General features: G+C 33.7%; 1 protein-coding gene across 3 annotated transcripts; it reads right to left on the reverse strand.

The window, feature by feature from the left end:
• Nucleotides 1–178: 178 nt before the first annotated feature.
• LOC129253741 (copine-8-like) lies at nt 179–27,890 on the reverse strand. 3 transcript variants are annotated; one of them, XM_054892165.2, is made up of 18 exons: nt 27,551–27,890; nt 26,349–26,609; nt 23,941–23,981; nt 20,279–20,325; nt 19,731–19,834; nt 18,771–18,810; nt 17,435–17,508; nt 16,437–16,497; nt 13,419–13,522; nt 12,919–13,065; nt 11,600–11,675; nt 10,680–10,842; nt 9,919–10,100; nt 7,269–7,396; nt 5,523–5,625; nt 4,346–4,403; nt 2,939–3,012; nt 179–2,092 (listed from the first exon to the last, which is right to left on the reverse strand). In XM_054892165.2, exons 2-18 carry the CDS (start codon nt 26,435–26,437, stop codon nt 1,892–1,894), a joined length of 1,692 nt encoding a protein of 563 aa, XP_054748140.2. In that variant the 5' UTR covers nt 26,438–26,609; nt 27,551–27,890; the 3' UTR covers nt 179–1,891. The 3 variants fall into 3 exon arrangements, with proteins under 3 accessions (XP_054748140.2, XP_054748141.2, XP_063951572.1); XM_054892166.2 differs by lacking the exon at nt 23,941–23,981 and adding an exon at nt 24,793–24,833; XM_064095502.1 differs by lacking the exon at nt 23,941–23,981 and adding an exon at nt 24,793–24,833 and having other exon boundaries at nt 27,241–27,890.

A 27,890-nucleotide genomic window follows, 5' to 3' on the forward strand; every position in this document is an offset into this window, starting at 1 on the left:
GGTAACCACTTTGCCAACCAAATTAACATTCTAACCCTAGGTAAGCACAACTTTTACCTTTTTATGTGCCACCTGGATCTGAGGACACAAATGAATGTAAACAAAAGTTTATTTCAGATATCTCCAGCATTTTTTCACTACGTTTATATCATTTAAAGTGGGTTTACATTTCATATTTAATTTGATACTTGTTCCTCCACACTTTTCCCAAGCTGACAATGATAAACAGAAGGAAAATCAAGCCTAAGCCATTTCATATGAATCACTGCTCCGTGTAAAGCAGATGTCATCACGATGGCCTCAGTGTGTGGGGAGGGAGGGGGGTGAAATTGCCCTCAATGAAGTGTTTTGGGCAAGGAAACACGCTAAAAAGGTAAATCAGTTTTCCTAAATAGAATTTCAGTTTTTTTTTGTGATTGACATATACTTTTATTCATATCTATTTAAAAGTTCTGCGCAAATCATTTTCCATAAACTTTTCAAGAAGTAGGCGGTGCTCACTCAAGCGGAAAGATTTTTCAATTTATATCGTCATTTGCTCTAAAGATATCTGTACCAATGTGTAAATGTGGAAAAGCTTCAGGATATTACTAATATATAAGTTTACAGGATTATTTCTAAGTGTAAACATTTTATTTAAACATACTGTATAAAGGCACATCAAAAATATGAAAGATACATCATTTGATCAAGGAAATGTAAATCGATCTAAGGCTTTAACATAAAGTAAACAATTTTGGAAAGCAAAAAACTTTCTAGAAATAAAACAAAAAATCAGAAGTAAATGAGAGCAAATCAGCTGAAGCCCAGTGTAGGTCTGTGTCTTGCAGGTTATGGACTCTTGCCCAAGTGGTAGAAGGAAATGTAAACTTGAACACAAATTCATTTGAATATTTCACAACCAGTGAATGATTGGAATGCTTTCATAGGCTACATGTATATGCCTGGTCAGCATAGAATCTTCTTTTTTCTGATAAATGGAAATCGGAAAAAGCAGTTAATAATGAAAGTCAGAGATAGTTAAGAAATCCCACCCTCTAAAGCTGTCACACAATTTTTTTATGCGCACATTTGACAGTTTGTTGTTCTCAGGAATAATGCTGCAAGTAAAAAAGAAAATGCTCAACAGATATTATACAGTATCCCCTCCACAACATCAAAATATATTTAGTTTATTTACATAAAAACTATACAATATGTCTACATCATGAGTACTAAAAATGCCTATAGAAAACAGCATGCACTACATGGATTATATGCATTTTTCATTATAATTAGCATATACTTAATCCTTCAATACTATTCATAATGTCAGCCTCTCTGATTTCTTCCATTAAATTCTTATCATTTAATTACTGTTATTTTCACCTTCCCCATATTACTTATAACTATAAGAACGATAATACAAATGATGAATACATAACTTGGCAAAGGTAATTAATCATCACATTGTAAGTCCAACAGAACTTGAAATTAACAAAATTGTAACATTCCAACTGAAAGACAGACCAATTATTGTGCTCTAAATAACATTGATATTAAAATTACACTAACATGGTCTTGTACAGCACTCCTAGCCCACTGTGACTTATCCTTTTTCACATAATCAGTGATATTTGCATAAATGCCTTGATGGCATACAAAACACAACAGGTGAAAAAACTTTCCTTGTGGAACTCCAATCTCTCTCTTACATGATTCACATCTGAGACCATACCTCTGCTAATCTTCAGTCGCTCTGCTTCTGGTCAACTTCCGTGGTTACATATCACCAATCCAATTCAAACTAGAAGCATGGTATTTGCCATAACAGTATGAATTAATCTCGACCAAGACTTCATCAATCTTCCAAAGTCATCACCTCAAGATGATTATTTTCCCTTAAGTTTCCTCAATACCCATGTTGGGGCGCTGATGCAGAGACAGATGACATGGTGGAAGCAATTGATGCCCTTCGAGGCTTTGGATGGATCTTTGCTGATTTCATGTAGGAGACAAGCTGGTCTGGAATCTCAGCCAGGACTTCCTTGGCAAGTTGAGCCTGGCTCATTACAATGTTGTCCGAGTTCTCAAAGTCACGGAAGGGAACAAACTGCAAAGATGTTAGGAGAAAATGAGACAGTGAACAAGAAAGAGAATGAGGTAGCAAAGAAAGAAATTATTCATGTTTTTTTTCATAGCTTGAACAATAATCTGTTTCACAGAGCAGATCATCTCAACATCACAAACAAGTATCATATGATAATTTTTTGTTTAAATTTTTGGCTTCATGATAGTGAACTATTTATTGTGTGAAAACATAATGTTGAAAAATGGATTCATGGTGAAAACAGGTGATTAAAGTCTACCATACATTTCTCTTAATATCATTTCATGGCTCTATTTCACAAAGAGGCTGTGATTGATTCGAACAATGGAAAACCACTATCACTACAAATCACCATCAGTATCGAACATGCTCCCTCCCTTTGTAAACAACATCAGCAGGGTTGTTACTTCTGTGGTTGGCACTGGTCAGACCCTTCAACCACTCAAAATTTCCATCCTGTTCTATCAACCTGCAATATCATACCTACCCGCCTGGCACTAAATCTCCCTCTGACAAAAAAATGACATGAAAATTACATTTTTAATAATGAAGCCCTGAAAACCAAATAGTTTTGGTCCCCCTGATTCACAGTGGCAAGGCATAGGTCACCAAATTTCCAGCACTGAAATTTCCCTGGTGACAACCTTGAACAAAAAGTCATGTTAACTGATCCAATCAATGATGCATGCAAGAACCCATCATCTAACTACAGCCCTATCCAATGACATGCATATTAACGATTATGAATTATGGTGCTATTTGCTTTCCAAAGTTAGGTAATCAATTAAACTTTTTATAATGAAAGTCCCTGGAATGGTCAGTGGGCTGATATTAGTGTTATTGACCCACCTGTACAATATCCCTTGCGGCTTGTCTTCCTTGGAATGATAATCTTACATCATCACCATCCAACTCCTCCATTTCTAGTAAAAGGCAAAACAATGAGGATAAATAAGAGGAATATATCAAATGAAATCTAGGAATAATCTTTTCCAAGGTGCACTTTTAACATTACCCTGGCTGCTTCAAGCACTCATTGGCCCGTATTCTGAAGTCAGGTTTAACTTAGACCATGTTCTAACTTTGTGCTAAAATAATGGGAAGCCAAACATTTCTAAAAATTGTTTACAGTGAATGCTTCTCATGTTTACTGTGCTCTTTACTAATTTTTTAATGGTGAAGACAACTGTCATACTTATCCTTCCAAGGCAGTTAATAATGTTTTGGGAGTCAAATGAGCTGATGCATTGAACCTCTACTGTTAGATATTTATGCAACAACTGGCTTTCCATAGTTAAACCACAACTTAAAACCAGAGTTTAATTTAAAACCGACTTCAGAATACAGGCCATTATGTTTAAGGAATAAATCCTGTCAGGTATCCATTCACCTCACCTGGGTTGACTGCATCATAATGTGGGTATATATGTCTTACTGGAGAAAAAAATCCATGGCTAGATTCAAACCCACAACCCTCTGAGTGAAAGACCACACAGAACCACTAGACCAAGATGTGCCCAAGTCCCTTAACCCTTACTTCTCTTTTTTCTTATCCATGAATATTCTATATTCATCTTGCACTTGTATATACATGTATCAAGCTAAGCCTACCTTTGAACCAAGCATGCTTTGAGCTCTGGCCAGTTTAACTTATGTATTACAAAAATCATGATATCATTTTTTACACTGTTTCAAAAATTCAGAAACAGTGAATTCACAAACACAGATGGATGAAATGAAGGAAATGAAATAAAATAAATGCACTTGAAACTTGTGACTCGATAATTCTATCTTGTAACCCACCAAAATTACTTGCGTTAACACAAACTTGATTTTCATATCACAGCAGGGTAGGAGAGGGAGTAAAAACTCCCTGATCAACAGAGGACAAAAAATATTATTGGTTAGTAAATACCTGATCATAGATATTCCAAAGTACAAGTAAAATAACATTAACTTGTTGCCCCTTTTTTTCAATTTTATTGACACAGCAAGCATCAAACACTTTCCGAAAAATGAATATATTTGTTTCAATCAGTTGGGACAATCAACTCAGTGTTAAAGTGAAAAGCACAGAGTGTAATAATCGCTTGATTAACCTGAGGATTATTTTACAAAATAAATGAAAGCTTTTCAAGAGAAGCTTAACCAATAAAAGCAAAAATTACATGATTTCAGATTACCCCTGCCCCCTAAAAGAGTACAGGACAATCAATAATAAAAACCAGATATAAAACAGCTGATGTAGAAACTCACTTGAAAAGTCCTCTTTTCCGACTCCAACAATGATAATAGACAAGGGTAGTGTAGCAGCCTATGGAATGATATTCAGAAAAGAAAATGGTATTAGAAATATGAGAAAAGACTTATGTCAGCGAGATTGAATTATTCATATTGTCGACGAAACTATTCAGATGTCATTAATAAACCATTACCAGTGTTTTGAGAGGTGATCATTTTTAGACGTCAAAACCTCAAATGACATTAAGAAACTAAAAAAAAATACCCCCTCCCCTGTATACACACAGACTGTTGAATGTTGCCGTCAAGTAATGATTTATACCGTAATACATTAATTTTATTATTTTTCCACTCATATTTCAGTGAATAAAAAAAATCAAATTCGAATTGAGGCATTAAACTGATATGAGTCTAAGATATTTGTTGTCAAAGATATCCTAATAGCCAATTACTAATACTTTAAACCTTCTGCAATACTCATTTGTCACAATCAAACAATTGAATAAAAATTCCTTAAAAGAGTAAAAATATAAGAAAATAAGGTGAGGTATAAGAGGTTAAAGAAGTGAGGAAAGAAAGAGGTTGTGATGACTATGAGGGAGGAAGCTGAGAAGAGGTTGAGTGAGTTGATCAAGAACCCAAACAAGGTGTATAAGACAGTAAAGGCAATAACAAATGATGGAAGAGATGTTGAAGGGGGAAGATGTGTGAGAGGAAGTGACAGAAAGTTGAATTTTAGTGAAAGATATAGAGGCAGAGCCTGGAAAGAGCATATGGAGAGAATGAGTGGGATCAGGGGGTGTTTCATCAACGTCTTTGTCCGACAAACTGTCAGATCTGATAACTTTTCATGGCTTTGATTGGCAGAGAAGCACTGTTATCATGGTAACTGTCGGATAAAATGGGACTTGTCAGATAAAACGTCCGACAAGCCCTTTCATGAAACGTCCCCAGAAGTCAGAGGCTGACGCGGTGGAAAGGCCAGTTGAGATAGTCAGTCCGGAAGAGGTGATGAAGGCAATGGGAGAAATGAAAACAGGAAAGGCTGTTGGACCCTCAGAAGTGAGTATGGAGAGGATTATTGCGAGTGGAGAGAGGGATTAGGAATGAGGAAGAGAGGTATACCAGAGGCAATGGTTAGGGCAGTGATATGTTTGTACATGTACAAAGGAGAATTAGAAGATTGTCTTACGTTGACAATAGCTTGTTTTGTTTTCTCCATATCTGTGATGATACCATCAGTAATGACGAGAAGAATGAAGTATTCTGAGCCATCTCTTTTAGCAGCAGCAAATCTATGAAATGGAAAAAAGAAGAAAATCATCTAGTGAGTAGTGAGTGAGGGACATTAACAACTCTCTATATGCATATCACTGAGTTATAAGCAAAACTTTAAAATGTCATAACTTTCTTATGTTACATCTGATTTTGATTAAATTTTCAGAGTTATGCTTCTTTGATATTTCTCTATTGATTTTAACCAACTTTTTTTTAGGGGGGTGGACATGACCTTTAAATATCCAATCAATTTTAATATTATGCATGAAAACTCACAACCCTGCCTCAGCCACGTCATCCAAAGTCTAACATTACCAAACAGGACCAATTTTCGCCAAATACTTAATTGTTACTATAGCAACACCTTTTTTTACATACACAAAATACATGTCTTGCACATCTTTATCTCAAAATCAATGTGTGTGTCAAAAACTGAGGAAGTAGAATGAACAGCAAGATTTTTACTTAATTTTTGGCATATTATGTCGTTGCCATGGCAAGGCAAAAATCTAACATGTGCGAAAAATGTGTCTTGCACACCTTCCTCCCAAGATTAATCTGCGTTCCAAATTTCATGATTAAAATTGAAATAGTTTGATGTGCAAGATTTGCAACGGACCTTCTGACTGACCGAATGCCCGCATAAAAGCAAATGTATTGATACGAAATGGGCTATGACAATTCCATTACATCACACAGGCATGTTTCCAACTGGTTGGCCCCAGTTGGTCTTCATAATATATTCAAATTTACAGGGTATGCAAAAATTTAAACTTTAAATGTAGCCTATACATAAAATTTAAATATATAAAAGCAAAGGTTTTTTTTTGACAACCTGAAAGTTTGTCAGAGGCTTGTCTGACATAGCAACACATAATAAATGCAAACTAGATTCTAGCACAAGATATTTTTAAGGTTTGCATGGTGGCATAAACAATCACTGAAGTGGATAGAGGTAGAATAGAAATGGAGAGGTGAGAAAGTGGAGGTTAGAAAGTAGAGTGTCTTTCGGAAATGAGTGTGGTCTTAAAGAGGCAGGGTGAGAGGCTTGAGTAGGAGGCTGGTTAAGTTGGAAGGATGAGAGAAGAATGAGTAGATGAGACAAGGCTGGCTTGAGTTGGCTTGTGGAGTTGTACGGCAGGAGCGGGAGAGAAGACTCATCGTTTCAGGCAGGTTAATTTGACCGTCTGATTAACAGGTTGACTGTCAGCAGATTGACATATATTATTTGTTGCTATGTCAGACAAGCCTCTAACAAGCTTTCAGGTTGTCAAAATCAACCTTTGTTTTAAATATATTCAAATTTGATGCATTCTTTTAAATTTTAAAGGTTTGCATAAATTTGAATATATCATGAAAACTGACTTGGGTTCACAGAAGTGCAATCAAAATTGGTTGGAAACATGCTTGTGTGATGTGATGGATCTACCATAGCCCATTCAGTATCAATACATTTGAATGAACGAAGAATGCTGTGTTTTGTATGATTTTCTTTTAATCTGAGGGTGGTTCCAAACTTTTGTCTGTACAGTACTTTTGCAACAGAAGTCATCAAAATTTGTGAATTTACAAAAATTATCTCAGTAATTTTCTGTTCATATGATAGAATCATGTCATGTGAAAAAATCACATCACTATGCATAATGATTTCCTCATTTACCTTGCAACATGATTGATGATTGGTGCAAAGTTGGTAGGACCATAGAGTTGAACCGTATGTAATGCTTTCTGGTACGCATCTATTACTCCCTCAATCCCAGCACAATATGGGTTGTCCTGACTGCCATTCTAAAACAAGAAATTAAAAAAGTGTACATTTTAACAATTAAAACATACAATGCTATGCTGCACTCAACACGGATGAGGTAATCAGGCAACTAGCAGGATTCATTCCTTGATATGCTTTTGTGTTGTATAATGGCTGCCATGCTAAAGACAGGGTAATAACATCAAATTCCATTGGAAGTGCATAAAGACATCATAATGTAATATGTGCTATACAAGAACTGTGTATTATTATAATTATGAAGAATATTGATCTTATCCAATAATACAATTCTCCACCAATGTGTCAAATGTGTATTGCTGGACTCCCCAGGGAGTGGAGAGTACTACCCTCTACAGTGACAAGCCAGCATCTGATTACTGGGCTAGAAATATATCTGTACTCAAAATAAGACATTCTCCAAAACAAATAAACCCATCTGCAGACCAAAATTTTGCATCATTTCCCAGAAGGTTCAACTTCGAACAACACTCAAGAGACAATTGCCTTAAACAATTCAAGTTATCAATACACATTTTTAGGCTATTAAAAAACCATAGATTTGTCTTATGCAAAATGAAAAACGAAATAAACCATAAATATGAGGTTCTACAAATTGAATTACTGGTAGTTGGAAAAAATAAAATCAAACACAATACATAAATTATTTTGACAAAGGAAAAAGTTGTGACAAGGTCAGAACTCTGGATGATTGCAAGAAAAAAAAAGAATAAAATGGTTAATGAAGGCCCTGCCACATACCCCCATTCAATTATGGATCCATCAATTATCATTTATATCACATAGTTCCGAACTGAGGAAAGTTCAATTTTGTACTTAGATGCAACTGAAGAACAATTTCTAAAAATCCAATCATCTGTTTTAAGATAGTATACAAATGATGCATGGGTTAGAGTGGGTCAGTAGGAACTGTGTGCACAAGGTAACTTTGGCATGGTTTAACCCACGAGGCGCAGCCGAGTGGGTTTAGACCATAATGCCAAAGTTACCGCGTGCACACAGTTCCACTGACCCACGAAAGAAACCCATGCATTATCTGTTTTATAGAATGGAAAAATTTTATTGAATAAACCACAAAAATTAATGATTTACCGGATGCATGATAATTTCATGCGTCCAGTAAATTCAATTTACTGGACGCATGAAAATATTTACTGGACGCATGATTTTTTTTACTGGACGCATGATTTTTTACCGGATGCATGAAAATTCCAAAATGTAATGCAGACCCTTTGATAACCCTGGAAAACATAAATATGTATGCCTAACTTGATAATATGTTGGCACAAAGGCATCATTATACCCAAAATGCCAGATACAGCTTTGCATTGACTAGATCTATGAGGCAGCCATAGCTGTGTGTGTATGCCCGGGCCGCTCCGGTGGCCAGTGCCTATACGGCTGCCTGGGCCCGCACTGGAGATTTGGCTGTGCACAGCCAGCCCAGGGCAGTGCCAGTAGATCTATAAACGTTAGATCGTATGTCTGGACTTCTCAACTAACGAGTATACAGGCAGTTTTTAATCCCTATGACAATTACGGTAACGTATTTTTACTTACAGATCATTTTGCATCCTTTATTTGATTCATTCTGCCTTGATCGAAAATTCAAAATTTTGACGTAAACAAGCGTAACAGTACATGCGCGATGACATCACAATGACCTTTTCGGACGATAGCTTGTTTACAGTGGATATCGTTTTGATTATCGGGATATCGTTCATGCAGCCCAGTAAAAATTCTTGCATTGCTCTCAACCAATCAGATTGCAGGGATTTTCCCATCCATTCTATAAAACAAATAAACCCATCTGCAGACCAAAATTTTGCATCATTTCCCAGAAGGTTCAACTTCGAACAACACTCAAGAGACAATTGCCTTAAACAATTCAAGTTATCAATACACATTTTTAGGCTATTAAAAAACCATAGATTTGTCTTATGCAAAATGAAAAACGAAATAAACCATAAATATGAGGTTCTACAAATTGAATTACTGGTAGTTGGAAAAAATAAAATCAAACACAATACATAAATTATTTTGACAAAGGAAAAAGTTGTGACAAGGTCAGAACTCTGGATGATTGCAAGAAAAAAAAAGAATAAAATGGTTAATGAAGGCCCTGCCACATACCCCCATTCAATTATGGATCCATCAATTATCATTTATATCACATAATTCCGAACTGAGGAAAGTTCAATTTTGTACTTAGATGCAACTGAAGAACAATTTCTAAAAATCCAATCATCTGTTTTAAGATAGTTTCTTTAGATGGCCAATGTGACAAGGCCTGTAAGAATAGATAAAATTAAAAATAAATGAGGCAGTTTCAATTCAAACAATCAAGAGGAAGGAACGGAAAAGTTGGGAATTCAACATGGCTTTAAAAAATGATAAAGGCGGCATAAAAGGCATTCCAAGGAGATGAACATAAAAAGAGAAGACAAATGAACCAGAAAAAAGTACAGCAGATGAACAAAATAGCAAGTACATGTAGTATCGCAGAAACTATGAATCAACTTACCAGGAAGAATTCATGGGATACAACACCAGCAGGAGGCAATCTAGCCCCAAAACCCAAGGCAGGGAAGAGTTTATCAGCATCATAATCTTGTATGACTGTCCCTACTGCTCGCAATGCTCTCAGGTAATGATTTGGTTGATAAGGGTTCATGTAATGCAAGGAGTTAGGTGTCCGAGGGTCCCCTACAAGAATCAATGATTGTGCAAACAAAATGCAGGTATAGTGAGGTGTTCAACTACAAACAAAATCTAAAACACCATGCGGAATCTCATGTAATGAACAAATGAGTTGGTTACTAATCAACTGTTAAATATGAACGACTGAGAAAATTATACATTTCACAAGATTGATTATCTAGACAAAGAAGACTCCAACTTCCTGATAATTCATAGATTTTTTATTCCATATTCAAATATTTTTTTCTCTCCAGATAGCATAATGAATTTAGGATGGACATATATGCAACTATTGCGCTATGATATTATTTTTCATGTTTCATATCTTTAACATCACTGGATTGGCTTGTAATATGATATTGGCTGTTATTTTGCTTTTCTCTAAGTATGTTATTTTTCTTTATGGACTGACTTAAGATGATGACGAGCAAGTTAACCTTCACTGCAATACACAACAATAGCTGTAACTTCACCAAGGGTGAAGACAAACCTGATCCTGTGAAAGATGCAAACTTAAAAAACATTGCATGGGACTACAGCTGAACAAAAGCAGCATGAATGGATGCATTTTGCACGTTATCTTACCATTAGAGGCGGTGAAGTCAATGGCAACAGTGAAGTTTAGCTGGCATCCTCCTTGAATGTAATCAAGGAAGGTGAATTGAGGCTCAATTTTGGCCGCTGTTAGGAAGATCAGACCTGAGTTCTTGTAGTTTTTCTTCTTCTTCTGCTTCTTAGGATGAATGAGCTGCAGTGGAAATATGACATAAATTAAAGTTATTCATAAACATCACTGTCACAGCAAGATCACCTAGGTCAATTTTCAACTACAGTAATGATAACATAGTGGCAGAAAGATATATTTTTTTTCGGGAGTATCTTTCAAAACGTACTACCTAAATTTGCAACATTGGATAAGCTTGAACACTGAGATGAATGGGGATTTCCAAAGCTCCTTTTTTAATTACTGGGGCTCTTTTTGAGAGTATTTCGGGGGCTAATTTGCCCCCAGCCCCTGTGTAATTTTGTCCCTGTAACTTAAGTGTCTGTCAAATTTGACTTCCAAAGGGATCGATGTTATCACCCCTTGTTGTAAGTAAGTGCTGACCAAGAATGAATGAATAATGACGACAATAATGATGACAATAATAACAACAGGAATTGATACATGCATAGTGCCATCTAATTATAATCTCTTCTGAGGTGCACTCTTATTATTCAACCCGTATCAGTTTGAGCTGAAATCTCCAGTGCTCAGCGCATTCAAGGAATTGATCCTTCTGGGTACCCATTCACCTCACCTGGGTGGAGTGCAGCACAATGTGGGTAAATTTCTTGCTTAAAGAAAACATACCATGGCTGGGATTCGACCCATGTCACTCTGATTGAAAGACTAGTATCAGAACCATGAGACCATGATGGTATATCTAACATGTCTGTGGGAGGAAAAAAAACCCACAACATAAAAATGAATATTTTTTTCAAAACACAGAAATTGAACTTACATGGTATACATTAGAATGGCCTGGTCCCCTTGATAGTTCTCTTACAGTGGTCTCAAAGACTCCAATGAGATCATGTCTGAAAAGGCAGAAATAAAGGGTAAAATATATGTAAAAACAATCTTGTGCAATTTATCTTCTCTTCTGAAAAATTTATGTTCTCAGATGCCACAAATATCAAATGAGGGATAATTTTTACCTGTTATTCCTTTAAATTTCAGCTCTCTTTGAATACATTTTTATTCATTGGCTTCTATTGAGATTCACAATCTTATTCATGTAACCAGTTGGCACATTAAATATAAATATACTAAAATTTCTGCAGAACTTATTCATTAATACATTACCAAACAAAGAATTGGTGCATATACATGTATGGCAGTAAAATGATAACAGATTATCTCCCTATCAATGCACTCTGCCTCAAGCCTTCATACTGTAGTTAGAATGTCAATTACAAATGTTTCTTCCCATAAACTTGACTTTTCATTTGCATAGGGTATATTCACCACTGGACAAAAAACATGTTTGATTACATGCATATATTGTACATCATAGACTGTCAGTATGTAGTATTTAGTAAACAAATAAATAACAAAGCCATTTATAAGCTAAAAATATGTGGCAGAGAGAGTGTCTAACTCAATTTGCACAAGACTGATGAAAAACATATTTAAAGGTCAAGTCCACCCCAACAAAAAGTTAAATTGAGTAAAAAGAGAAATATCCAACTAGTATAATGCTGAAAATTTCATCAAAATTGGATGTAAAATAAGAAATTTATGACATTTTAAAGTTTCGCTTAATTTCACAAAACATTAATATGCACATCCTGGTCGATATGCAAATGAGGGGACTGATGACATCACTCACTCATTATTTATTTTGTAGTTCATTATATGAAATATCAAAATCTTCTCCTAATTGTCATGAGAAATAAAGATTTATTCCTCCCTGAACATGTGGAACTACCATTGCTTTAGATTTTTTTGGTTTAGTCAAATTGGTCACTATTGTCAAATCTGTAAAAAATTAAATAGTGTATAATTAAAAAGATAAAAAACAAAAGAAATAGTGATGGACATCATCAACTCTCTTATTTGCATATCACTGAGTTGTGCATATAACTGTTTTGTGAAAAATAAGCGAAACTTTCAAATGTCATAACTTTATTTTATATCCGATTTCAATGAAATATTTGTTTTTTCTCTTTTGATTCAAATCAACGTTTTGTTTGGTGGACTTGTCCTTTAATAATATAATACACTGTGAACCAACTGATTGATTTCAAGAATTGATGAAAGTTATGATAGTGGCCTTACCCTCCATCTCTGTCCCAGTCATAGCATTCCACCTTGAGTGTTCTATCATAGTCACCGTTACAAAAAGATCTTAGCATGACACTGAATGGCTTCCATACCGGGTCTAACGTCTTCTTAATCACTTCAGTCTTGTGACAGACAGTGAATCTAATCAACAAAAGATTAAAAGCGAAATTGTGTCTAAAGATAATGATAAATAACAGAATAAGCTTTATCATTTTTCATCATTTCATTCACATCATCGTCATCATCATCATCATCGTCGTCGTCATTATCCTCATCATCAGCATCACTAACACCCTCCATCACACTACTACCATCCACCACCTCCACTACTACCAGTCTACCACCACCATCATCTTTATCATAAAAAACAACTGATCATCAGCATCAGTGCAAACTGTAAAACAATGTAGGGTATAGTTTACTTTAAGCCTGTAATAGCTTCCAAACCATCTCATGAACGTGATTCAATGTTATTAACTTAAAGATAAACTTACGTTCCATCCTCATTTGAGCGATAGAATAGAAGAAATGGATCAGACTTTCCAAACACATCTTTCTTGTCTAGATGTTCTCCTTTGAAATGAAGAGTCATCAGGTCCTTTAAAAAACCAATCAAATATATGTAGGCCATAATTTACAAATTCGAAAAACAATAACAAAATAAAAAACAAACACAGAGTCTTTGGGTGTTTAACAAAGGTAAATTCCAGTTGAGGTAACAATTTCAAAAGAGAGTTTGTAGAGAATCCATAAATATGTATATAAATACCCTATATGAATACAAAATATGTGCCAAAGGATTCTTGAAGAAATGTTGTAATTGCTGAATAATAAGCAAAATAAGCATGGCATTTCATTAAATTGTAACAAACAAAAAATATATTATAGCTATGTATGGACCAGAAGGTGTGTAACGCGACACCATGATGGAAACAGAAATATGTGTGAAACAATTGACTATGCATTGGTTATTTCAATCTAGAGGTATATACGAAATCCAGAAAATACAAACATATAAAGAGATAATGACATCAATATTCATACAAATAAACTTTTTTTTTGCTTTTATGTTTAAAATGAAAATAAACATTACAATCATAGGTAAAAAATATTATCAATACAATTCAAGATAATATCACATTTGTAACTTTTGGCAATGGTTTCAGGAAGTACTCAATGTTGAACTTATTTTTCTTCATTAAAGAAATAAATTTTGTTATTGCAAAAAAAAACATTTTAAAGGATGGTTGTTTTTCTAAGGAAGAAAAACACATACCAAATAATGAATTTTTGCCTACTTTGGTACCTCTTGGAAGTTATAGTTTGAAAAACTTCGAATAGTGGTTGACCCATTGATATTATTGTGGTAAGCAAAATTACTAATATAAGAAATTTTGTCTCAAACACACACACACATCAACTGCAAATGCAGATAGGTAGATAACCACATGAAAGGCAATCACACTACACATTAAGTGTTATCGTTAACCATGACAGACACAAGAAATTTGAGAACTTTCAATTTTGTGAACTTCAAAGCTCGATGGCCAAAAATCAAGAAATGAACACATATGTTACTCTTTGCATATTTGGAATATTTCAGCAGTAGAGTAATTCTGTGCAAAATATGTGAAAATGACATGGATTTCATTCGAACTGTGGAACACCCTTAACCCTAATAAGAATGGGTTAAAGTTAAAGTCTCGTGCAAAATTGCGACCCGAATATGCGTTTCCGGAATTACACAACATTTTGGAAGTGCACGCAGACCCAATAACGTGAATTTGTGTACAAATCCAATGCAATTAGTGTTTTTCGCCAAATTTCATGAATGTATTATTATTCTCCTTTAACTGACTAAGCTCAATTAATTTCATCTTATTTATGGTCAAAATAGAGTCCCCCAAAATTTTTCCATTGAAAAAAACAATGAAAAACAAAAAGTTGAAAAACAGAGAAATACATAAGAAATTTAGAATACAATAAGATACATAAGAAAATAATTGTGATGTATTGAATTTTTAAAGTATATTTGAATCCTATTAGAGTCTGTGAAAAAAAATACCATTCTAGGGGCCTTATTTAGTTAATTAGAGGAAACTTTTAATTTCATGCATTAATTAGCATGATTAATTACAAATGAGATTTTACAAAGAATTAGATCATTACAATTGTGTAGATTATGCCATGGGCAAGGTGTTTGCCAATTTTCGTCACAATCACGCGACTGACGGCTAAGATCAGATGGGGGATCAGCACCCCCCCCCCCCCTCTACTTAGGCATCGAAATAGCGAGTTCTTTTTAGGGTTAAGCCATTTGATGCCCGCTTAGATTTTGATTTGACTTGGATCATTAAAATAAGACTTGAGGTCTTAAAGTGAGTTTTTTTATTGGATTTAGAATACAATGTCAATGCTATATTAGAAATGACTTCCCCTTCCCTACCCCCACATTGCAAAACAAATCTACATGTACATGTCTATGAATATGTCAAAATAGACAACTTTTTTTCTTTAACAGAAAAATTCTTCTGTGTTTCATCTAATGTAAAGAATGAAATGGGAAGCAATATCAAATGTCTTCATGACAGAATTTATTCATAAATAATAGCTTATCAAGTTGTCTTTCATTGTTTGCTTTATAATAACAAGTTGGCATTTAGCATGGTTGCTTATTATGCAAACACACAATTGTGTACTTTTTATACTAAGTAAACAAAGACAATGTGTGTATCTTTGAATTGATCATAGGTAGAGCTCTACATTATGCTTAGAGATATAAAAGCCCACAGGATTGTGGTTGAAGTGGAAATAGGCATTACATGGATAAGTAGTGGTGTAATAGTACATTGTTAATGCCACAAGCATCTTTAAAGGGAAAGTTCACCCTGACGAAAAGTTTGTTGTAAAAAATAGCAGAAAAATAATAAAAAATATTGAAATGGGTGTGAAATGCTTTGTATCTTGATATACCGAAGGTACACTAAAAAACGATTTTAAATTTTCGAGAAAATGACATTTCATTGATTTTTTGCCATACGATATGTGTAGAAAAGCTGCTTGCATATGATGTCACAAATTAAATAATTAAAATTCTAATAAATTTTTTATTCTTTGATGGATATTTCTCAAACCTTCAACCATATCTTTCTATCATTTTTTTCTGCTATTTTAACAATAAACATTTTTGTCAGGGTGATCTTTCCCTTTAATGACATTTCATACAATGCTTGAAATTCACCACACAGGTTAATGTCCGCATTCGAACTATAAAATACAAGCATAAATTGAACAACAAAATCATTATGGGACTATATCTTTTAAAAACCTGGAAATATACTGGCGATATGAATAATGAATGCTATTTTTTTATTATTGCAAATGTATTATAGTTTTTTTTATTAATAAAATGAAACCCTTTCTCCATCTCATCAATATCATTACGTAAAATCTTGTTTAAGATTTCATCAATTTTAAAGCTGCAAATAATTTATAAATTACAAGTTTCTTACCCTACATTGACTCATCTCCTCTCCTCGAACAATGATCTTCCCACAATCTTTCCTTGGTCCTCTACCATAGCAAAATAAGGAAGAAATTCAACAAAAATATAACAAAGAATTGCTCAATAGAAACACTGTATCGTCAATTTCAGAGAAGAAGATCAGTCGATAAAGATAATGACTCATATTCTTCTCCAGAATTAATCTTTTTTCAGATATTTTTGTCGTTTAAATCAAAAGAGTGATTACCCCATTTTTTGTCGTTGCTAAATTCAAGGTCCCATATTGCCAACTTGTGTTTTGAATTGAACTCTGGTCTAAACTTTGTGCGTTGAATATGGATAGCCCACTAAGACGGAATCTCTAAACAGTACAGCTCATTGGACACTCAAATCATTCATTATTATCAGAAATCTAAACTAAACTTGTATTCTTCACAATTAATGCATTAGGAAACATAAGAAACAAACAATCATAAACAAACTTAATTTTCAGCTTCCCATAATATTTAACACAGATTTCAACCATGTTCTAAATTAAACAAGACTTCAGAATATGGGTCAAGGAGTTTTGATCAAAGTGAATCCTCATCAAGGCATCATCATATTTTTGTTTGTTATTTATTCTTTTTTTTTTTTGGGGGGGGGCTGTTAGCATTTATTCTGATTGCTACGGAACCTGGAAGTTATATAGAACATAACATTTTTTACAATTCTTGCCAGCACATCTGAATCAAATTTGAGGGGCCCACAAAGTATAAGCCCTTGCTCTTTAGAGGGCCCCTCCATTTTCACAAAATAAAAATCTACATTTTAGTGTATACTTCATTTGCCATTGATTGTATTTAATATAATGCTATTTAGTTATTTTAAGTTTAATGATGATACATATCTTTTTATTGCATTGACTTAATTTCTTTGATCGAACTGTATTTTTCTGATTTGTATTTTGTTGGAAATAAAATAAATGAAATGAAGATGAATAAAATGAAAATGAGTTTAACTTACTTGAGAGGTCTGGTAAGTCTTCCACCACTTCCCATTATCTCTCCCATAGTACACTCCATCTTTCCTAAAAAGTCCTGTCAGAATCAGGATTCATTCAGATTTTGTAAGTTATTCTAAAATTCAAGTCAAAATTGCCCTTTATAGAACATTAAAAAGACCTGGGGTGGTATTCTGAAAATTGTCTTAACTTTTCTTGTAACTCAGCAAGATAACAGCTCGCTAAAATTATCTTAAATCAGTATTCTGAAAATTGTCTTATCTCTGTAAAGACGTCCCCTATTTTATCTCTGACACGCCTAATATTTATCATCAACCAATCATTAAACTGTTTATGTATCGGTCAACCTTTAGAAGCGTCCCTTCTAAAAAATGATTAAGCGCATTGTTGACATGCAGCGTAATTTCCTTTGCGCCGACGCTTATGCTTGTACACTACTGTGCTAAAATACATGAGGCTTTTCTCAGAGTCATATTTTTTCTGAAAAGATTATCGAATGGCAATTTTCAATAGCTGGAAAGACTACCAATTCGTCGTTATAACAATAGCTCTATGGTTATAACGTTTTTGGAATGTCTCCTTTTGTAAAACATGATGTTCTTGCGGGATGCAGCAAGAAATAATTATTGTTGACCGAGAAATATCGCATTTAACATTAAGCTACAATAGCCCCCTACCTCTTGTAAAATTTCTTGTATTTTGCAAGGAAGTTAACAGAATGCAAAGATAAGAGAATTTTCAGAATACCTTTTATCTCTCGATATGTAATCCTGCGCACAGAGATAAATGCGCCGTTTTTAAATTTACGCATCATTGTATCTCTGACGTCATAAGTGCTTAGTGAAAGTTACGAGAAAATCTACAAGAGTTTTCAGAATACGGATTTCATTGTAACTCTTTAAGATACAAGAATATTTCTCTTAAGACAATTTACATAATACGGCCCCTGTACTTTTGTTTATAATGTTACAAAATAACGATGGCCAAATTAGCACTTTTTAATGACTGTGTGATAATGCTACAACAAACATGTCATTGGCGGTCATCCAAACAATCATATCATGATACAACAGTGTGAAACCCATTTTCATCAAACCTTCACCAATATTTTAATCAAATTATTTGCTTTTATCAAAGCAAAATTGTGAACTTCCCATTCAAGCAACAAACAAAAGTAAGTAGATAAAATAACATAATGATAATTCCTCGTGAATACTATGTGATAACAATTTTTTCTTTTTTAATCTAACTTTTCTCTGATAGAAGACTTGAATGGAGTACAATGATTTACTTTCTCATTTTACAGTGTTATAAAATTCTGTGTAACTGAATACTTACATGTTTCTTTAGATCATGGCTCTTAGAGTCAACATCGTACCTGCAAAGAAATTTACCAGAGAAATAGAAAATAAAAAAATGAGAAAGAGAGATATCAAAAATTACATGATGAATTATTTTTCAATGAGTTCTTTTATGCTATCTGGGCCAATTGCATAAAAGTTACTATTACAGTACATTGTAAAAACTTTTGCCTGGCTACTGAGCCCTATTAGAAGTATAATTACCATTGGATAGCAATTATAATATCTATTATGCAATGGGTTACTGATATGTAACAGATAGAGAGGGGGGGGGGGGTGAGAGGAAGAGAGGGGACCCATTTCCTGAAGGATCTAATATGATCCATGCCTACAGTTGAGGTTTCAGTCTTGATATCGACAGAGCATGGTATAGTATCTACATACAGAATAATTTCTTCCCCTGGAAAAGGACAGTTCATTTGTGAGCATAGGAATGCTTGGATGCATACAATGATGATCAATGAATACACACACACAAAGCATCAAAACATGGATTATTCTCTAAATGTATTATTCTCTCTTGGGACTTTAATATAGATAGCATGAAATGAGGAAGTACAGTGTATTTCTAAAGAAATATTAACATCAAATATTTTTTTTGCATAGGAAAAATACCCTTCTCTTTTGATTGCTCTCTTAAAAAATTAATTTTAACCACAGGACCAGATGCTTTAAAAATAGGTTTATTAACAAAGTTAAAGTGGCTTTCCATCGTTGAGCTCAGTCTTTAACTATACAATGCTCTATTATACATTAGCATCATTCTTTAGAACTATATGCCTACTCGCTTTCTTTGCATTTGTTTACTGCATACCTATGGCGAAATGATCTATTCTCATTTTTACAGGTATGTCAACATTATAATCCACTCAATCCACTCTTCACGTACATGTATACTCCATTAACATGAAGGAAAGCAACAATAAAATTTACTCACAATTCAAACTTCAGGTGTTGAACCTCTTCAAAGAAATAATCCATGGTGAACTTCTTGACAAAGTCAGGGTTTAGAGTATTCATGATCACTTCTGAACGGCCATACTAAGCAGTTAAAAACAGGTGAAAGTGATAACATTTAAGAGAGCTCAATATAAGGTGATACTGCATATCATTTCAAATTTGGATATTTGTTTTATCAAGATCAAACATTTAGAATAAGGTTTATAATTGGTTAGATATGTTCTCCTTGCTAAATTGTAAAATTGTGTAACATCTGAAGTATATAAGACATCAATCCTAAATGCATTTTGGGGTAAAAAATCTTGTAGTCCCTAAATTCCAACTGTGAGCACTGATGTGCAACTTGTAGTGTATTATTTTGGACCTCATCTGTGATATAACAATGAATTTGCTCTTTGAGTTATACACGCCTATAATATTATTAAAAAATACTAAAAACAAATAATTATGATAAAAATCCCAATGTGCGCCATATTTTGGAATGACCATGTATGATAAAAAAATTGGTTATCAAATGATACTTACCTCTCGATATTCGTTTGATCCAAGAGCTTTCATGAAGAGGACACATACTGTTGAAATACAAATGTCATAGATTGGTTAACATTTCATTATGCAAATGAAAAGAAAAGCATGGTGAATTATTGATATAATATGTACATAAATATGAAGAAAGGCAAATACACACACAAAAAGCAAGTACATGGTCAAGATTGAGGTTTTTCCCATCACAAGTTTTCAAAATGACAGGAAATGTTTAATTAAGAACACTTGCAAATGAATGACCAATTAGAGTGATTTGTTCATCAAATGAAGAATAATGTTGTACATGTACGTGGAGCATTGTGGCCCAGTGGATTAGTCTCCGGACTTTGAAACAGAGGGTCGTGGGTTCGAATCCCAGCCATGGCGTAATTTCCTTTGGCAAAAAATTTATCCACATTGGGCTGCACTCAACCCAGGTGAGGTGAATGGGTACCTGGCAGGAATTTATTCCTTGAAATGCGTGTGCGCTGTAATCTTAGTAATTACGGCTGCTAAGCTACAGCTGGGGTAATAATATCCAAGTCCTTTGGAAGCGCATAGAGACATTATTCATAATTGTGATATGCGCTACATGTATACAAGAACTTTGTATTATTATTATTATTATGTATATAGCTATAGCCTATATGAACTTGAGCCAAACATTAAACTTTTTGTTCAGGGTTCAGAAAAGATCTCATAACAATGATAGCTTGAGTGCTTTCTTTTTACAGCTTAGTGTTGGCTTGGTTTGTTTACTACTAAGCTATGCTTTCTACATTCATATTTCTATTGTTCTCAGAAATTATTTTTATAACCGAGACAGTGGAACAATAATGGAATTATAATGGAATAAGCATGAAATTTAAATGAGGTTAAATGGACATGGTTGATGGTTATTTTTTTTTCATTTTTCGAAAGGGTGACAAATGGGTGGGCAGTGATATAGATACACCTAAAACACTCGTTCTTCGCTGAGTACCAACTTTCAAACCATCAGGTGTTGCTGGTGAATTACGTGTTTTCATTGTAAATTGCAAGAATGGACAGAAATGGTATAAAGCCACTCAAGCTAGTGTAATATTTTTGTATAGATTCATTAATAATATGGATTATATCAGACTATTTATTCTACTATTCATTTCTTTAAAATGAATTGTGATACATGTATTTTCATGTACTGAATCTTTGAGAAAAATAAATCTGTATGTGAGATAGGAGTTCTGTACTCTCTCTCCCTCTACCATTCTACAACCTCCCATTTAAAAAATAGTACCAAAAAACATTATTTTAGGACAAAATATTTTGGCTTGAGATGCTTTGATTATATTATTCACCAATTTTGATGAATGTAAATGTAGTTTTTATAAAAAAATCTCTAATGCAACATATTTTACAATACAATTTTTCATTTCATTTGATGATGAATTAAAATTTTTGAAATAAACAGTATTTTCCAAATATATATCCCAGCATTAAATGGAATTCACCTTGCAATTAAAAATGCAACAAATGCAATGACATGTACATTCTAATATTGTGTTAAAATATTCAAGAAAAGAGGAACAAGTTTAAGAGATACACATGACAAAACTTTGCAATATTTGTCATCATGCTAAAAAAGAGACATGTAAGAGCAGGATGCAAATTAGTTTGAAATAATTACTTGACAAAATGAAAGAAAGCAAATGAAAGGCAATGTTAATATTTTAGCAAAAAGAAATAAAAAATAGATGATCAGAAATATATGTAATTGGAAAGTATGAAGAAATAGAGATGCACTTTCAGAAAAAACCTGAAAAAATAACCAGTGTCAGTTTAGATCACAAACCAATAATGGAGATTTCACTAACATTTTGTAATCATGGATAAGAAATTATCACGGAAAGGCACTGTAATTCATCAAATTATAATGTACAACTGCCTGTTTCAGATATTACTCTGATAATTGTCAATTAAAAGGGAAATATATTTCTTGATACCATTATTTGCTAATTCATTTTATATATTATTGAAAAAAATGTTAACTAACTCATTTATTTTTTATTTCATTGTTTTTCAGTAAATTTTTTAATACATCTTGTTGCTTTTCTTTTTGGGGGTGGGGGCAAAGAAGATTTTGAACCTTAACAGCTATTGATATAGTTTCTAATATGAAGCGATCCAATAATAACCCAAACAACTAACATGTAAATCCCATATGTCTTTTGGATAATCTTCATTCAATAAAACCATGCATTATCAGGCAGCAGAGAATACCAATAATTCACTTTTCATTCATCATTCACCCAAATACCTATTTTCATGACAATAGAATAAAAATTGTACACACCACATGAAAGATCAGGATCTACATAAACATGTGTAGAAAAAAGGTATAAGAAAGTTGACGAATTATGCTGGATAAGGATTCATGCTGCTTCATTTAAAAATAGTTTTGAATACAGGGCTATATACTTGCTGGATGATTGTTCCTTACTATTTAGGCATAGGCTTACTACTATGATAAATTCCTGTGAACAATGAGTGAATTATTCATTTCTCATGGGGCCTATATCTAAGTTACCAATATGTTCATGTTAAGCTGAATATAAAAATTGTGATGTAACTGCTGCTTTTTTTTTAATTCAACATTTATAATTTACTACTTAAGACTCATTTATTCATTGAAAATACTATTACCAGAAGGTGCCAGGAACAGTGAATGAAAACCTATGAAATGATAAAGTGTACAATTCCCCCAAATACTTTTTCTATGTCTCCTTGTCAAATGAACTAAATAGTAGACACATGATTGCATATTACAATCAAGATGTCAAGTATATTTACTCAAGAAAAAAGCAAACTATACAAAGTCCAGTTATGCCTAACAAAATCACAACCAAATGTACTGTTCTATTCATTATAATAACCAGTATATTACTCAAAGTAATTTCATGAGAATTCTTTCATTAAATGAGCACTATTTGTTTCGTTTGGAGTAAAAGTACCAACAAATTAATTATAATATTTAAATAAGAAGAAGGTTTGTTTAACATCAAAATCATATTTTTGGGCTTTTTGAAGGGGGGGGGGTTAAAATATTTCCATTCCATATTTTATTACGGGACAAATTTAGTAGAAATACATTAAACACACAAAGAGGACAATACTGATTTTCACTTGTCAATATTGGACCAATGATCTCATTCATTTCAATTTTCTAATTCATTTTCCCAAGACACCCCCTACGAAAAAAAAAAAAACTTGCAACTCATTAAAATTAACTTTCAAAATATGTACACATCACATAGAGATTAAAGCTATCAAATGCAAGCATTAATGCATGCAAAAGTTATTAATGATATAAATGTTAGTAAGTCCTTGCTAATTTCTTAAAAACCATGCCACTGAATCCAAACATATTTACAAAATAGTGTATAAAAAACGGTATAATCATCTGAAATTTATCAATCCATTTTAAAGTAATTTCCCAATGCTATTCATTTAAATTTTCATTCTGCTAGCATGTATTGTATGCCACCTTGAAATACCAACTGGTTATAGATTTATTGTAGATTCAGTAATAGTGCTCTTTTGACAAAAATATTGGTTTGCTGCAATTTTATAAAAATTTCACATGGCATACTCCATAATTACATGTACATGTGTATTTTCCTTACGTGGGTCACTTTTGGAAAAAATGTCCATATCCAGGATTTTTCTGAAAGACAACAACAAATATGAAAAAGAAAGGGAAAAATAAGATAGATGTATGAATAATGATGATGAATCCCAATAATCATTGCAGAAGTCTCTTGTGGTATCTGAAACACAGGAGTAGGACAGGTTAAAGAGAGATGGAAGATTATCATGATTGCTGATTCACTAGTTTCAATTCGGTTTCTTTCACTAAAAAAGTCACGAAACAGTTTGTCTGATATCATTCAAGAATGCAAAAAGCATTATTGGAAAACGATAATAGAAAGTAACATTTTTTTTATAACACTAAAGAAAATAATAAAATATCTCCAATATGGAAATCTAAATCAGTTGTTTTAAAAGGAAAATTAATTATGGTATTGTGGTTTAAGCAAAGGAATTACAGAGCAACTAAATGTTCTTGTCATTAAATGTGCAACCTGAGGGGAGAAAAATGTGAACATGATTTATTAATGATGATAGTGAATCAGCCATCATGTTAATGGTTTAAAGAGATTAATGCAATGTGAACTGTCAGACACGTTTATTAATCACAGCCTATTTCCAGACTTAAGAATCTATCAATCACTTCTTCAAAAAAAAATTGTTCAGGTATCATCATGTTCTTTGATATAGCAAATAACAATATTTCAACAAATTCCATTAAATTAAATTTCATGTATGATTCAACATTTTCAAATCAATATAAATTAAAGTCACATTTAGGTGACATAACGGAACATTAAGAATGAGCAAGACAAATCAAAGGAAGTGGAAATACATTCCTTAGTAAAAAAAATAGGCTGTGATGTTCCACAGAGAATGCTTCTTACCAGGATCAGATTGGGTGATTACATCAAGGTCAAGTATTTTCCTGTCACAAACAAATGAATCAAGGTTCTCACAAATCAACTATGTAATGTTTCTGTCACACCATAAAAGCCGACTCCAAATCAACCAATGGTATGTCATTGGATAAAGCATTGATTGATTTGGTGTCAGTTTCACAGGTATGACTGTTATCATAACTCTGTCACACTTTGTGAACAAGAACGACCCTGTTCTTATCTACATCCTTAAGCTGGTTTAATTGAAACCAGTTTAGTGGAAACTAGTTTAACATGTAATGGAAACACTTGAAGCGGTCTTGGAAGCGATCTAAAGGGGTCTTCCAATAGAGTTTGAAAAAACACCTCCCGATGAGGTTTTCAAGATCGCTTTGCTTAGGAAGCAATCTACGCACATGTTGGGCGCAATATTCGGGGTACACTGTGAGTAGAATGTCCACGCTGCGGTTTTCAAATTTTGCGCAAAACATTTTAGCATACTGAGAGCGTTCCAGTAGCAACAAGACCGCTTTACGTGAAGTGGTTCTGAAAACCACCTCAGGAGATGGTGATGAGGATGCTAGCAAAGTTATTTTCTAAACTGGTTTCATAAACTTGTTTAAAAAGCAGTTCAAGAAAGTATACAGAGAAGAGGGTTAAAGGGGCAAGAAGACAAACTATCCCATATTTTTGACTAGCTTGAGAAACTCGTTTAATCTTGTGTGCTTTTGAGCAATTAGCTATCTCAGCATGTGAAGAGTTCATACTGTTATATTCAATGGCACAACCTATCAAGTCCAGAATGCAATATAAGCATTTTTTTTCATCATTTTATATATTTTTCATTCATCTTTTTTTTCAGGGGGAGGGGGAAGGGGTAAGACTAAGAGGCTTGAAAATCATCATTGATAAGACTATTATAATAATTTACAACTTAGCTGAAAGGACCAAGGGTGATAATGTGTGTTACATACAGTACCACAATAAGAAAGTAAGAGTGTAAGGCTTTGTTCAAAATAATCATCTTTCTCTTGATTTATTTCAAAATGGTTAATACTTGTCTACCATCCTCATAACAAAAGTGGAGCCGATGTAGATCAGCGGAAAAACTGAAGGTATGAGACTGAAACTACTTCTCTCGTGAATGCATCGCAGAAATGAATGCATTGAAAACAATTTGTAATTTCTTGTTTGATTTTAATCAAACTATTACTGCAGATGGACTACGTGAAATTACATGCAAAGTATAGAACAGACCAAGTATACCCGTATACCCAGATGTTTTATATTCAGACTGGTCATTTGTCAGAAAAAGATGCCATTATCTAGGAATATTGCAAAGACGGTTGGTATGTCATAAATTATTTGAAAATATCAATAACGTTATAATGATGATATTCAGAGTACAATCATTCTAGTGCTATTTTATCTGTATCTTGAAATCCAGAGAGAGAATGTTTTCATCTTGAGTCTCAAAATACAAACCAAATAGTGTTCCATATTAATTATCATCCTTGTATACTTCTATACTAGTGTAAGGCAAAAACAAATCTTGTATTTACCTCGCAGAAACTGTCAACTCGACCTTTGTGGCAGGAATACTCTGTTCTGGGTCCATCATCATGAAATTAGCGTCTCCCACGTTAGCCATGTCCCGATTCGTGTGTCCCGTTGTTGATACACAGTCAAATTAAGATACTCTTGGCTTAGACTGCAGAGAGGGTAGAGTCCCGTTGTTGATACACAGTCAAATTAAGATACTCTTGGCTTAGACTGCAGAGAGGGTAGAATCAGCAGCTCAGTCCTACCTTCTTACTAAATATCTGTCATTAGAAAGAAAATGGAAACGAAAATGGAAACAATTCAATAAAAGTATGGTAGTGGATCGTATTACCGAACACTTTTCATAAATTCAGTCATATCAAACACATTATCCTCAAAATATTCACCAAATTTTCACCATAAATACACAAATACATACAGAATATAAATTTGTAAAAAAATTTGACAAATTGTTTTTCTTTTTTATGATATCAGTTTTCAATCAGACCCCTCTCTGCATGTGAAATATTTTGGTCACTTGAAAAAGGTATCATATTACCGAATGTGTGTTTTCTATGGAAAAAGTTGAGAAAACAACAAAATCACTGGTGAGCTGCTAATTTATTTTTAACCATATTTTATTGTATTGAGAATATAAAGACTTTGAAAATGTATTTTTGACCATTTTTTATCATCTTTCTATTCAAGTTTCCTTTAGAAGGATTATGCAAAATTTTGAGCCTCTGAAATTATTTTCTGATGCGTATGATCTATGATGCGCACGTTCGGTAATACAAGGCCAGTCGGTAATACAATCGCTCACTATACACATACGTACACTCAACTGACTTGAACATGGTAGATTTTCAGTTACAAACCTGAATCTGATAACTCAGAAAATTAATACTCTACCTTTGGCTTTGGTTTAAAAAGGCTTCATACAAAGATCAGTACAGGAGTAGCTACCAAGTTGAAATGCCAATCCACTGAACTAGCCTCACATCCAAATGCATCCTGATCCTGCATGCAACGTGCAATATTGTTGATTTCCATACATGACTCATTTGCTATTTATAACTCCGATAAATCTTCCATTCCAAATTTTCTGCCTGACTCCTGCCCTGGATTGATTGGAATCATGGGATATTTATTGAACGTTTCCCTCGGATGTAAGATCAGACATCTTAAATCATACTGCAATATCAAAATCTGAATGTCTTACCTCTAAAAACCACTCAGCTCAAGTTTCAAAACTGTCGTAAAAACGCCAACAACGCACAGAGACAGGGATCCTTTATTCTAAGTCCCATTCGTTCACTTCCACGTTGGGGTAGTCAGAGCAAAGCGACACCGCCGGGCCGAGTCGTCGACAAACTTCGACAAATTGTTAATATGACGACAGTCCTGGTTTCAAAACATATTTTACACCTTGTAGAAAACATTGACAGCTATCAATTTTGCAAATGGAACATATGCAGCGGTGGATCTACTACCAAATTGATTATCAATATTTGGCAGCCTTTCCTCACCTTTTTTGGCTTGGGTCATTCACGGTAAACATT

This window comes from Lytechinus pictus, chromosome 2 (assembly GCF_037042905.1).
Source record: "Lytechinus pictus isolate F3 Inbred chromosome 2, Lp3.0, whole genome shotgun sequence".
In the NCBI taxonomy this organism is placed as follows: Eukaryota; Metazoa; Echinodermata; class Echinoidea; order Temnopleuroida; family Toxopneustidae; genus Lytechinus; species Lytechinus pictus.

Coding starts and splice junctions, on each gene's coding strand:
- LOC129253741 (XM_054892165.2), bottom strand. CDS start 26,437: ATGGCTAACGTGGGAGACGCTAATTTCATGATGATGGACCCAGAACAG. Junction 23,982..26,348: donor GAGTTGACAGTTTCTGCGAG/GTAAATACAAGA, acceptor GTTGTCTTTCAG/AAAAATCCTGGATATGGACA. Junction 19,835..20,278: donor GATCAAACGAATATCGAGAG/GTAAGTATCATT, acceptor TTAACTGCTTAG/TATGGCCGTTCAGAAGTGAT.